This window comes from Lithohypha guttulata (assembly GCF_036872675.1).
Source record: "Lithohypha guttulata strain CCFEE 5908 chromosome Unknown scaffold_12, whole genome shotgun sequence".
In the NCBI taxonomy this organism is placed as follows: domain Eukaryota; kingdom Fungi; phylum Ascomycota; class Eurotiomycetes; order Chaetothyriales; family Trichomeriaceae; genus Lithohypha; species Lithohypha guttulata.
Genome location: NW_027042761.1, coordinates 115,523 through 129,466, shown reverse-complemented (window position 1 = coordinate 129,466; position 13,944 = coordinate 115,523). Strand labels below are relative to the sequence as shown.

At 48.6% G+C, this 13,944-nt stretch overlaps 4 protein-coding genes across 4 annotated transcripts; 1 reads left to right on the top strand and 3 right to left on the bottom strand.

Annotated features, from left to right (window-relative positions):
* Positions 1-1,779: 1,779 nt before the first annotated feature.
* LTR64_008748 (uncharacterized protein) lies at positions 1,780-4,614 on the top strand (the record flags this gene model as incomplete). The annotated part of the gene is made up of 1 exon (XM_064903057.1): positions 1,780-4,614. One exon carries the CDS (start codon positions 1,780-1,782, stop codon positions 4,612-4,614), a length of 2,835 nt encoding a protein of 944 aa, XP_064750566.1.
* A 59-nt stretch (positions 4,615-4,673) lies between these two features.
* On the bottom strand, positions 4,674-6,086 carry LTR64_008747 (uncharacterized protein; the record flags this gene model as incomplete). Its single annotated transcript, XM_064903056.1, has 1 exon — positions 4,674-6,086. The coding sequence occupies one exon, from the start codon at positions 6,084-6,086 to the stop codon at positions 4,674-4,676; it is 1,413 nt and encodes a 470-aa protein (XP_064750565.1).
* A 1,199-nt stretch (positions 6,087-7,285) lies between these two features.
* Positions 7,286-9,545, bottom strand: LTR64_008746 (uncharacterized protein; the record flags this gene model as incomplete). The annotated part of the gene is made up of 3 exons (XM_064903055.1): positions 7,286-7,673; positions 7,720-8,522; positions 8,577-9,545. 3 exons carry the CDS (start codon positions 9,543-9,545, stop codon positions 7,286-7,288), a joined length of 2,160 nt encoding a protein of 719 aa, XP_064750564.1.
* A 1,979-nt stretch (positions 9,546-11,524) lies between these two features.
* On the bottom strand, positions 11,525-13,539 carry LTR64_008745 (uncharacterized protein; the record flags this gene model as incomplete). The annotated part of the gene is made up of 2 exons (XM_064903054.1): positions 11,525-13,158; positions 13,215-13,539. The coding sequence occupies 2 exons, from the start codon at positions 13,537-13,539 to the stop codon at positions 11,525-11,527; spliced, it is 1,959 nt and encodes a 652-aa protein (XP_064750563.1).
* Positions 13,540-13,944: the final 405 nt, after the last annotated feature.

Below are 13,944 nucleotides of genomic sequence, written 5' to 3'. Positions count from 1 at the left end.
GAGCATGGAGTGAGTGCAGGGTGAGTGAAGGGTGAGCAAAGCAGCACATGGCCAGTCTTGAAAGGGGTGCTCACCCGCGAGAACCTGGGCTATTATACCCTAGTATTTCGTAGTAAATACTATTCCTTAGTCTATTACGATAGATTTTAGCGTCTTATACGCTATAAAGATCTTATTATATAATATATCCGCTATTTCTTTAGTTCTAATATTAGTATTATAAGAGATAAACCTTATTATTTTAAAGAACTAGTTAATAATAACTAGGATAGCGTTATAGATGTTATACCTATACTTCGCTAGCGGTAAGCCTATAATAAAGTCTATTATAATATCTTACTAAAGACCTTCTAGGATAAGTAAGGCTTATAGTAGTCTATATAGCTTATACCTAAATACTTTTATTCGTTAATAGATATTATATATCTTTATATATATATATACCTAGCGCTATACTTATGGCTACTAATAGTATCGCTAGATTACTTAAAAGGTTCTCTTTCTTCTAAAGTATCTATCTTACTAAGGGTTATTATAATTAACCTATAAGATTTTATTTCTAATCTAAGTATTCTTAGGGATATACGCTATACTATAAATACGTATAAGACCTATAAAATTAACCTCTTAGGCCTCTTTACGCGCGTTATTAATAAATATATTCTTCTTTAATCTTAACTAGTATCGCTCTTTATAGAAGGCGTCCCTATTCTATATACTTAGTAGACGACTTATAAGCGTCTTAGCGATATCTTAACTCTAGAGAGCGTTACTAAAACGCTTAGTAACTATACTCCTTTTATTAGCGCCTCTTTTTCAGGTCCTTATATACTTTTTCCTTACAGCTAACTTTTCTCTACTAAGAGGACTATACTTATCCTTAGCGACTACGCTAAGATTACTTCTCTTATATACGTATATAGTAATATAAAGTACTATACTAAACCTTTTTAACTAAATTAGTTTAAAAAGGGGATTATACTTATTCTCTAGCTTCGCTCCTATATTACGTATACGCTTCGCTAGTAATATATATAAAAGGTTTTAATCTAGCTCCTCTAAGCCTACTATATAGTCTACTTAACGAGATAGCCTATTTATAAGATTATCCTTACCCTTACGCTATATAATCTTAAAATTAAAAGCCGCTAAATACTCTACCTACTTAATCTACCTCTTCCTACTAAGAGCTTTATTATCTATAAACTTTATAAGCGTCTCGTAATCGGTAATTACACACATCGTCTTCGCTAGTAACTTAAGATAATAACGCTATATCTTAAAAATAATAATAATAATAAGTATCTCCTAATCTCTAGTCTTATAGTTCTATTTAGCTAGACTAAGCTTCTTACTAAGGAACATAATTAGGTATTATCGCTCAGATTCTCGTGGGTGAGCGTCCTCTTTCAGACGAGGTTCTTGCTGCTCTGCTCACCCCCTCCTCACCCTTATCTCACCCTCGCCTCACCTGCTACTCACCTGAGCTCACCGTGTTTCACTTGTTCCCATTTCTCCAGCCACAGCAGACCCATCGAAGTGAAACCTCAGACTGACCAGTTGTGTCGCGTTGCTGGGGCAAGGCTCCCACAAAGAAACATGGTCCACCAGCGAGCTAGCACATGGTCTTCTGTTCTGCTTCTGTGTCTGTCTCTTCTTTTCCCTTCTCTCCATGCTTCCTCTTCTTCTTCTCCAGTACTAGGCTGTCTTTTCTGCCATCGAATATATCCAAATCTGCTTGTTCATTACCATTCATATCTACGATAGGTTCCTAATAACATGGAGTGCAGTCATGCTACTATCGCTGACCCTGTCGATGCTGACATGCTCAGCGTGACATCTGATGCCGAAACTCTGGTGTCGAGACCGCCAGGCAAGACGGCTCGAGATGTGGCACGAGACCAGATCCGTCAGGCTCGCCAGTATCAGCAGCAGATCGAGCACACCACCACCAGTGTCGTCCGCAAACCCATCGTGGCCGGCACCAGTAAGTTCTACGATACCATCCTGCGAGAATGGGATCTGTTTGCGGCCGACTATCGAGGCTCGAAAGACCCGAGAAACCTCAAGACTGCCAAAAACTTTGTCTTGTACTTCACGCAAGGTCGACAAGGACGAAACGAGCCAGGCGGTCGTTTGACGGTGGCCTACACCTACACGGCCTGGAAGTCCTTTATGGCCGCCTGGAGTCGTCAACATCACACGTCGTTCACCAAGAGTCACCAAGACACCATCCTCAACTTCATCAAAGGCGGCGAAGCCGGCTCCCCTAGCCTATCTCGCAAGATGCGGCCTAAGCGCAACTTTACACGTGATGATTTTCTGGCGTGTATCATGCAGCTGTGGCAGAACGACTGGTATGACTTTGACCACGAGCGATATCGAGTTGGCTTGCATCTGTTGTTGCTGTTGCACTGCAACACCTCGGCTCGGCGTGCAGAGTACGAGCGAGAGTGGACGTATGCTGACATCAACGTGAGTGTGGTCTGGCTGGATCAGGCCAAGCAGCCTCAGCTGGTGATCGACTTTCAGCGCACCAAGGCCAAAGGGTTGCAGGACTGGGAGAGTGAGCAGCCCCAGCACATGCTGTACGAGCTGGTCGACTTACCCTTCTACTGCAATAGTGTGCTTTTTTTCATGGCGGCTGCCTTGGCAGACGATGCTCTGCGGGACTACCACACATGGGACAGCATCTGTGACATTTCGAAGCCTGACAAAAAGAAGCACATCACCCTACATTGGCACCCGGACAAAGCTGACTGGCCCATTTTTCCTCGCAGCTTGCGTCAGGGACAGCTCGACCACACTCGTATGTCATCCTCCTTGACCTCCAAGGCGTTGGTGGACTTGGGATACCGCGCAGGCTTCCAAGACAACGTGGTACTGCATGCGGCTCGACGTGAAGTGCTGTTGCAGGTTGACAATTATGGCTACTCCTGCAACGAGAGGATGCGTTTTGCTGCCCATGTCAACAGCGATACCTACCGCCGATCATACCAGACTGCGATGCCAATGGTCGATGGTCAAGCGTCATACTTCCACTTTCAAGCCACCAGCACTGAGCTGCATGACTTGCGTCGCAGCTACGGCTGGAGCCAAAACCCATACCACCAGCCCATGCTGAAGGAAGCACTACGACAGGCTGCATGGAAGAATGTCAAGGAGGGTAAGGATAGCGAGGATCAGGATCGAGAAGCCAGTCCGGTACACGCTAAAGAGCGCCAGAAGGACTATGACCTATGGCGGCAACAACGAGACCGGTTGATTCGCGAGCAGAACAAGCAAGTCGAATCATCGGAACCTCATGCGCAGGTGTACGAGTCGAACTTCAGCCAAGCGCGTAAGCTCATGCCTGAGCGGGACCGATTGGCCACATCACTCTTCTGTGAAGGCAGTCTCCGAGACGTAGTTGGTCGCAAGGTCATGCATGACTTGATCGCGCTATGTGGTACACAAACACGCAAAGCACACTGCGCCACCCTCAACAAGTCTGGTCTAACGTGTGATGTATGCCGAATTAAGTGTATGCCTCACGAGGAACACAAATGGTGGTCGCACGTCTATCACTGCCGGAAGAGGTCAGAGAAAAACATGGGCAGCTTTGCCGAGTTCTGCTTCTTGTGTTTCCAGTGGTATGACGATCACGATGACTGGGCCGCACATGCCCAAACGCACATCGACCAGCCTCCTTTGCACTGCTCGATGGCGACCTTTCGTCACAACGTCATTCGACCGGGACTGTGTCCGGCGTGCCTTGGACACGGCGAGTATCACCAGCACCTCAACCTCACCAACTGGAAGAGACACATCCAAGACCATGTACTTCGAGGCAAGAGCACAGCGTGTCCGCACCCGGGCTGTCGACAGCTCTCTGCAATGAACAGCAGAGTCACCTTCCTCGAGCATCTCGCGGACGCTCATGATATTCGGCTTGACAAAGGAAAGAGGCCAAAAGCCCTGAACGCCAGCACGATGTGTGACACTGCCCACCAGCCAACAGCAGTGTCGTTCGTCCACACCGACGCCGCTCACTTCGCTAAGCTCGGTCTCCACGATAGAAACGTGGAGCTGGGAAGTCAGCAGCCACAGCAGCAGCGAGCGGATGAGGTCGACCTAGTTGATTGTGATGTGGTTGACAGGCTTGACGAGACTGACGAAGAGATATCGGTCAGTGAGCAGGGAGATGGACCGACACGACCGGGAAGTCCTGCTGTCAGAGACGACAAGGATCATCACACAAGTGATGGCATTAAATGTACGGGCGCGAAGATACTGCAGAACAGGCCAACCGACTCGGCGAGAGAAGAGACCTGTGGTATTGCGGAGCCTATCTCGGCTGTTGAACATCGATTCTGTTCAGGTGGAGCGCAGCAAGAACGTTCGCGCAAGAAGACGAACGTGATGGTAATCGTGCCGCCTGTGCCTGACTCGTGGAGGAATGTGCCCCTGATGGACGATGATGGTGAGAGTATCGCTTTGTCGGCCGGCAAAGCGATGTCTCCGCGGAACATACGCACACAGTCTCGACGAGGTCGACCTCGTGGCTCTCGCAATCGTGCGACGCTGCGGCGAGAGCGACGTCTTGCCACACTGACTAAGACAACCAATCCTTAAAGAGGTCTTGAGTGGACAGTATACATTATAGTAGTAAATACTCACTTTAGATTACCGCTCTAGCTGTTAGCATTAATGGCCCTAGAGAAATCGTCGCTATCGTCGTTATTGAGGGTTGCGAGCTGTAAATTGAATAATACACACTCCTCCTGCAACTGTCGACTGGGCCGCCAGGAGACCTCGATGAGCTTAAGGTTCCGGAACTTTCGAGCCGTATATTTGACCACGACCATCAGTTGATCCTGCCACATCAACTGGGCGTCTCCGTAGGCCTTGCTGAGACACAGATGTTCAAGACTAGCTGGGAGCATCGCTGCCAGAAGATGCGGCGGAGGCTTGAGAATTCTCGTTCGGTGGTGTATTCCTTGTCTCGTACCTGGACGGCGTGGGTCGAACTGCTCGGCTGTGATGGCGACATATTTCAAGACCTGACATTGTGTTAGCAGATTCAATGCTAGTGTCGACACTCTCAGACTCAAGCGCTCTAAAGTGTCCTTGCTTTTTGAAAGTCCGGAAAGGTCGAGCGCTGTACCGCCGTCGTACTCGAGATCGTAAGATTGTAGCTGTGTGCACGCCGCAAGCAGACGATTCACTTGATATGCAACTCGACCACAACGCCGATGAACCACGTTTTTCACACACAGGTCAAGCTTCTCGTGCTTCTTGAAGTTAATGCAGGTGTCGAGAACGACGGTGTTCAATTGCTTGAGATCCAACAAAGCTACTGCCAGTCCGAGGTCAAGTGTTGGTTGCAGTCCATATCTCTTCTGCAAAGATGGAGGAGAGTCGAGGACACGCAACACGCGCAAACGTGAGAGCAGTTTGCGATCGTGCTGTACCGTGGACGTGAGTAAACTAAACGACCAATCCTCGGGTATCGATATGTTCAATGTCTCCACAAGCGGCAGATTAAGTATCAGCCATTGCGCAATGATCTCTTGCTGGACTCCGTCGTCCTTCAAGGAGAGGTCAGACACGAGGCTCGCAGGGAACTCCCCCGAAACAAGAGTCGCCTGATGCAGGATCTTACAGAGCAGTAATGATACAAAAGCGAAATCTGCATCCTCCCCAATACACTTCCACTCCCAGTCTCTCATGATGGGCTCAATTCGTAGGGTGCGGACATACATTGCGTGTTGCGGATACTCCTCGATGTGTCGCAAGAACGGTAGTGTTTTGTCCTTTGTTTGGTCGAAGACAGCAAACAGGCGAGGTTGGACGAGACGGTGAAAACATCGGGACACAAGTGAGAGGGCAAGCAGTGATTGTCGAGGATTTGCAACACTAATCGCGACGCTTGACACAGCAGCATCTTCAAGATCTTCGCTACTTATACTGTGTTGATCGTCTCCATCGTCCTCACTATTTTCGGAGTTGTTATGCTCGCTAGTGTAGTGGTTGAGATTTGTATGATTGTCCAAGTACGAAAACACCTCTTCTAGAACCTCAACCGGCAGCTCCGTCAAGTGCATAATGTATCGTCAAGCGCAACTGCTTCGGATGGTAGGAACGGCCAGGTTCGTCCGTGACGCGAATGGAAGGGTCAGAGTTGTGAGGTCCACGCGCACAAAGACCCGTCTAGAGTTAAGTCCAATACGAGCGCTTTCGGCGATGGCAACCATGCTAAGAACGATGACATAAGTCGAAGGTTCTCGGAGCAGGCAGAGGCAGTGCAGGATGTGAAGGGTATACGCCTATAACATTCTAGAGTAGGAGCGAATGGCCTTGTCATATCTGTCTAAAATATCACACAAGTCAATCAGGCTCGCGACGGACAACCGACGTGGCCACACCTCGGCTAAATGTCCAAGCTTAATTCCGTGACCACATCCAGCCTTGCCATACTACAACGACTATCATCTTCACTTTCACACTCACCTTTACTTCACTGTGTGTATGTGATAATTAAAACAGTACCTTTACTCGCAACACTTATTGCCGGTCTACACCAGAAACGACTTCAGGTCGCTGTAGCCTGGCCGAACCTTGCTCACATCGTTATCGACACCTAAAAGTATGCAGGAGCTAATCACGACGAATGAGTCTGTAGCATACGAAAGCAGTGACATCTGGCTAGACTAGGTGATTTCGGCAGCGTGTGTCTGCTCAAGTAATAGCTGTCGTCTCAATTTGAGTAAGTATACTCGCTTACTTCGGCTGATCACCCTGCATGTACGGTCTTGATGTTATAGTAGAGAGTCTTGGAGTCGTAGTGCTCGTTTAGTTGGTGGGCGATCATCCATCCGCTCCAAGTGCTGGTTCGTGTGAGGGGAGATCAATCTACAACGTCTTGTCAAGCACATGGTGGCTGTTACTTTTGCAGGGAAAGCAGAAGTGCCAGCCTAGCTCTGCCGCATCGAGATCCGTTGCTAGAGGAAAGACGTTACAAGAGTTGGGTGCTCGCATGCTTACGACAACTTGTGTGAGTCTGAGAACAACGCACATGGGACGGTCTGCTCTATATGGCCATCAGCATCACCAGTAGGTCTCTCTAGCCTCCCACAGTCGTAGCAATGCTTCGCGCAGGACAATGGCTACCATGAGCATTAATCCTAAGAACAAAACTAGAGGTGGCACGCCAATATATTATGTCTAAACGAGTAGAGCAAATCATCAATGGGGGCCTGCATGGTAACTTATTGTAACTCTCACACAGTGTCTCTCAGTACAATCATGTTACGATTTTTTTGGCATCAGTCAGGTTCTGAATTTCCTGGGCCAGCAGTTTTCGAGTCCTTTTGGTCATCCGGTCTTCTCCAGCTATAGCTTCGAGCTGTTCTGCTGTCAAGCCACTGACGAAAGTGGGCGAGAACAAACTCAGTGGCGTTTGACGACCATTGACCAGCAGGTGATCTATCGCTTGCATACAGACATTGTCCACCATACGTTTATACGCCACCTTGTAGTACGAGTAAAGAATGTCGTGGACCTCTTGGACAACGTGTTGCGTGTTGCTCATCGGGTGAGCGCGCACCATGTCTTCCACCCGAACAACGAGTCCATTGCTGGAATCGGAAAAAGAGATTGACTCCATGCTGGTGCGAATGCGTTTCAAGCGACTACGAGAAGTCAGTAACATGTACACATGACCGAGTATTTCCCTACCATTTCTCCAGATTGTCATTGAAATAGTGATTCAGAGTTATGGGGGTTCCGGATCTTTCGACCGCGAGCAGAAATTGAGCTTTTTTGATGGCCTTCTTGTACCTGGACGCCAGTCCTTCCATCAAGGTGGACGACAACTCGTCTCTTACGTGCTTGTCGTGACAGACATTGTCTAGACCGGCCATGATGAAGTGATGGATCATCGAGATGACGTCGCTGACATATCCCAATGTGATCAAGGGCCAATTGCTGGATTGTGCCTTCATCGTGGTTGCCAGAATAGACGAGTCAAAGGTTCCCAGCTCGAACCTTCTCGAGGACTCATACACACCACGTAGCCAGGATGCGATGGAACTCGCTGCAGAGATGCGGACCGTCTCTGGAGGTTGCAGTATGTCCTCCAGGCCAGGAGCATCAATTTCTTCACGAATGGTCCGTTCTTTGTCATCGTTAATGTTAGCCTCTGACTGACTCCAGTCCAGAGCAGGTGGAACCGTATCATCCGTGTCGGAGTCTTCATGTGCTTCGTTCACGAAAGGATACTGTTCACCGAACGTCTTCATACTGTTTGCGTAGCTGATGTTACGAGCCATGATTTTCGTGGCCAGATGAAGAGTATAGTCATCATCGAAGAATTCGTCCTTTCCATATTTGGCTTCGACCGAAAGAGACACTAATCTCTGGAAGTCCACTGCGATTTGCGTCAGATACATCGACTGACTCTCCGTGCTTTCTCGTTGCATTCCCAGATGTTTCAAACGAGTTTGAGTTGAGACTAGCCGGTGGGTGATCTCCCTCCGCACCTGAAATTCATCATCAGCGTCGGCTCACTCAGCGACTGTGCTTGTGGAACTTACATGGGGGAATTCGTGTCGCACAAGGTCAGAGAGCACTTTGCGAAGTCGTCGTCGTAGTGCACCAATACCAATCTTCTCCCTGTCTAGGCTCTTCCACGGTGACGTATCACGGAAGAACGCAGCCTCGAGGCCGTCTCGGTCGATGTTCTCACTAGCAAGCTGGTTTTGGCCAGGGTTTCGTACTAGATGCCACCCTAGTCGCATAGCATGGGCGCGTCCCTCAACGAGGTCAACCACTGCTGGTTCAGTGCCGCGGTCGACCAAATCAGGCTTGGTCAGCACACCCAATGTTCTCCTTCCTTCTGGATCGAATTCTGCTGCAATTTCCAGAATCTCTTGCGTGGCTATATCCACGTTGGATGGGATCACTGTCAGCACAACTGACCTTGGATTCTCCATGTACTTGCGAACCATATTTTCCACCAAGGACATATCCGCCTTCGTGGTTGAGCCGTCAGATGTGTTCTTGAAGATTCCTGGTACGTCAATCACTGTGAGGTGGTCTTCTTCTGGTCCGGATATTTCCAAGCGCAGGATGTCCGCCGAAAAGATTGAGCCAGAATTGAAATGTCGATCTTTCTTAGACGCAAGTCCCATAACCTCATGCACCTCAGACATGATGTTCAGGAACGATCGCGAATCCAATACCTCGACTTGTCTTGTCCAAGCTCGGACCTTCTCGCTATGTTCACTTGTAGCACTTGGGTCTGGGATTATGGACACCGCCACTCCAGTTTTGAGCGACCGACGAAATATAATTTGAGTGGCAAATCTCGTGCAGAGCCCACTACCGCGAGGGAGCAACATTTTGATCAGACCTTCAAGGACACTGCTCTTGCCTGAAGACTGGTCGCCAACAACCACGATCTGGGGCAAGTTGACATATTCACCAACATTGCATGCAAGGGGTCCGTCAATTTTCTCGAGCATCCTGGGCTCACCAAGGCCATAGCAATCGTGGTCTTCCATCGTAGGTTACGTGAGTCACTATGTGCCCAACATCGAGGAACGAGGAGCTACTAACGAGGAAACAACCTGCTGGCCTGAAATTGGATAAGGTCCACATTCCATCTATCACAGTTGCTGTGTAGGCATCCGAAGACGTGCTTGCGTGATGAACAATTGATCGACGCATGATCGCTCAATTGTCTGCTGAAACTGAGACCTCGTGGTTGCTTCGTTTAGGGTCATCAATACCTTGACCGCTACGGCATACAGTTCATTGGCCAGTGTATCTCGGAGATCTTTCTTCATTGGTTGCTACTCATCCGGCCAAGACACCAGCGGCCAGACTGCTGGTACTAACCTGGTACAGAAATCGTGACGACGATCGATCGATGCCCGTACTTGTATAAGATTGTTTCTAGTGCGGATCTGAATGTCTGGCTGTCTTTTCCTCTTCATCACCTCTTTCATTCCTTCAGAGGTGGTCATCACAATCGTTTTGTGTTTGCTTTGAGGGACCTACACCACGCTTCTCCTCAGAACCCTCCGGCAGGGACTTGTCGCTAGCAGATCGGTGCTAGAGTTTCATCTCGCGGTCGAGTCCACCGAGGCTCCGTGAAGATACCGGTGCAAGTCATCATCTAAACTATCACATCAGCGACGACGTCGCACCGGTACATTGCGTCGAGCCTTGGAAATTAGATACGCGTCTCCATCCTGCCGGAGTTAACCAGCATCGCGTCTACGGAGAGTCAGCATGTACCCCTCAAGCAAATCTCGATTTCACCCTACCGCCACTCGAAGGCGACTCCATTCTGTTCGACCAAGCTCTTCAGCAAGATGTGCCGCGAGAACCAGAAATCCCTTCCACAACATCGGCGTCAGACAAACAAAGTCCAATTTGTCCTTTTTGCCGGCGTCCGATGCAGAACCGATCACAATTGGCGTTAGTCATGCTCAAATCTTGAACCACGCTATGCTGACTTGCGGATAGAAAGCACATGCAGGTCCACACGAAGCCTTTCACATGTCCGAACTTTGATTGTGGTGGGCTCAGCTTCGAGAGCCGCAGGGACCTTGGAAGGCACCAGAACTCCTACCATTCCTCAGAAGCACCGCTCCCGCAACGGTTCTGGTGTCCGTTCGTTTTCTGCAAGCAATCGCGTCTCTCGTTCTGTGGCTATGCAAGGAAGGACGGGTTGCAACGTCATCTGAAGCAAAAACATACTGATTAGTTCGCGACAAGGCGGCGGTATTGCTTTTCAATGGTTTCGACGAACTTTCGTATGTACGTAGCGGAATCGCTCGTACCTAAGAGACCAGCCGTGGCCAAGTGTTCGCCTCTAAATAGACCTTCTCTTCCACCGCTTCCGTAACTCGTAGCTTTTGGCAATTTTCTCAACAGGATCGCTTTTTGCTCGGTTCCTTATATTATCCTTCTACCGTAAAATATCTTAGACTTTACATCAGGACACTACAGATGCGGTTTCAGGAGTTTGTCGACGGCTCCTAAGAAATTGTCCATCAATGCTTGCACTTGCTTCATCGCTTCAACCAGTTTCGACAGCATTGCATCTAGTTGTAACAGCAGCACGGATTTCACTCTCCACAGTAATTTTTTGCGTCATATCGAATCAAGCAGTGGTTGCTCTAGGGGATAGTTCTGCTGTAACAAGGTTTAGTGACCAGCGAATATGGCTCGACTATACTGAGGATTATCTTGGAAGACTGACCAAGAATATTAGAGCCAATTAGATCATGGTCCAAAGCTGATGGTAGCTTAACGAAGACACCGTTGCTGTTAAGGAAAACATACCACGACATTCGTGTAACTAGTGTAGGCAAATCGAACACGTAATTGGTGAAGGTTAACTCATACAGGTCGTCGTAGGAAGTCAACTAACTAACCAAAAAAGTCTCAGATAACCAATCACTACTTATCTACAATCGTCATAGTGTTTCTTGGCACACACAGAACTCGATGGGAGCCGCGTAATCGCTGGTCAATATCGCCAGATTATCTTCCACCACAAGACTGTCTCGTTGTGTAGTTTCTGCACCAGCACAATGCTTCGTCCCTCGTCCGAATCACCGGCGAGGTCGAAGGAGACCTCGCACCCGGGCGACAACGTTGCAAGATCCACTACGACCGTACCAATCAATCTCTCGGATTGCTCGCCCGTTGCAATGCTTACTACAGCATGCGTGGGAAATTCCAGCACCATCTGGATCCCTGAATCATGAAAGTCGATCCTACGTCCCGTATCATCGGAACGTGAAAGGCTAGCACTTGCGTAGTCGTGAGCTTCAGCAATTTTTAGCCTTCCACGTGCCGTTTGCGCGAGGCAGCTTCGACTTCCATGATCTCCGATGTTTGCAGATGTCTGAACACCATCTTGGCAATTGAGATCATGCGAAGTTGAAGAGGAGACGGCGAGATCCGTACCAGAGAGAGAAGCACTCCCTTCCAACCGAGAGAGCTCTCTACTGACCGTAAGTGTTTTGGCTGGGACACCATTAGCCTCCGGCGTAACTCTGGGGTTGACTGTGCACATGTGTATTGAGTCCTTGGTTTGGTACGATCCGGAAACTGGTTGATTGGTAGTCGTTGAAGTGCTTGTCGAGCTTAACGGCGTCCAGTGCATCAAGGATACTGCGCTTTCATTTGGATGCAATCTTCTAGTCTGTGGCCGAATCCACAAATCCCTCAAAAGATCTTCAACCCTTCTTGCCAAGTTTCCAACATTGCTTTGCATTGCTTGTTCTCTCTCCGGTGGTATGCTGCCCTGGGGAATATTTGGCAGTGTCCATTGAGGATATAGTACACCGTGAGTCCTCGAGATGAAGAATTCACTATGCAATTTCACAAATGTGTCGCATAGATAGCAAGCACTCTTGCTCGAACAGATGACTCTTGGACGCTCAAGCTGGGGATTCATTTCGTAATGGTAAATGAGCTGAACCTCTGCGTGAACTTTGGGCTTTAGAGTAGCCATTTCGCGCTGGAATTGTGCATTGGCCTTCCGTAGGTTCACACCAAACTTCCGGGCTGAATCATGGTCCCATTGGATGTTAAGTCTCCCGAGGATCTCATGTATGGATGCCGACACTTGGGGTTCTCTCAGCGGAACCGTTGTTCTTGCATCGACCGTCTGCACGGACACGCACTGAAAGAACTTGAAGTTGCGAACAGCACTGCCAAGTAGCTGACACGATCCATGATAGTTACGCAATTTCGTGATTGCCAGCAACAAGCTCTCCGGATTTGAGAACTTGTCGGCAGGAAGTTGGTCGAGGAGAGTTCGCAGACGACTGGTCTCTGGTAGATCATCCATCCGTGATAGAACCGTCAGTATTTTCTCATCGGACTCGCCAGCGTTGACCAAGACGTGAGGCGTAGCCTCGAGTAGTGCGATATCTTCAACGAGTTTCGAGACGACTACCTTTAATGCTGCGACTTCTGCAGCAGGATGCTCCAGTGCTGAAAGCGCACCTGTCATCGCTCGAAGGCGGTCCGCAAACGCCGCCTTCATAGACTTGCTGCTTTGTGCATGTTTGGACCTCAACCGTGACAAAATACGATTCCGGTTTACGTCAATGACTTGTTTAGAAAGGGTCACATAGCTATTGGAGTCGCCTACGTGTACGGTCAGTCAAACTAAAGTCAGTCGTCGCAGGCGTCTTGCTACTCGCCTGATCTGGCCAGATCTTCAAGTGCCCGTGCTATTTTACTGAAGCTGATCAGATAGCTTTGAGGGACACCAGTATTCATCGCAACTCGAATTACACAAGCGGATTGCTGAGCATCTCGCTCGAGGCAAAGAGCACTGACCTTAGTCGGATCGTCGGTCAGCGCGAAGAGAAAAGCTAGAGCTCCTACGATCTTGCGTTCATTGCGAAGAGATAGATTGGCATTGTCTTTCGTTTGTAGATCATTGTCAAGAACATTGGTGGTGGGCAGTATAGGCTCAGGATTGAGCATGGAGATCAGCACGAAAGACCCGGGCAACCTCTGCATTGCGATAAACGGTACGACAGGATGTGCTATACACATACATTGAACGGCTGAAAGTGAACGAAGAAACTGGTTGTCGGTGGGGCTGTTGGCTCTTTCTGTGCCGAGAATTAGGCGGGTTGTGACTTCTCCTTCGACCATACGGCATTCACATACGCTGCTGTAATCATTCGCAACTACCATTCACTTCACATGTACAAAGTCTGAATCCTTACAAGCGGAGAAAATTAGACAGCATGATAGTAAAAGCGAAGTCCAGGCTTCTTTTTCTTCACAGAACCTGCTTATTTCTGTTTTTGGGTGCGGCCGTTATCAAAACTGCAAGCTTGGAATGTATTACAGAATGCCGCTCAGAAATGCAAAGAACACCAGCAGGATAGCAATAACGGCAGCTGAATAACTGCCAGC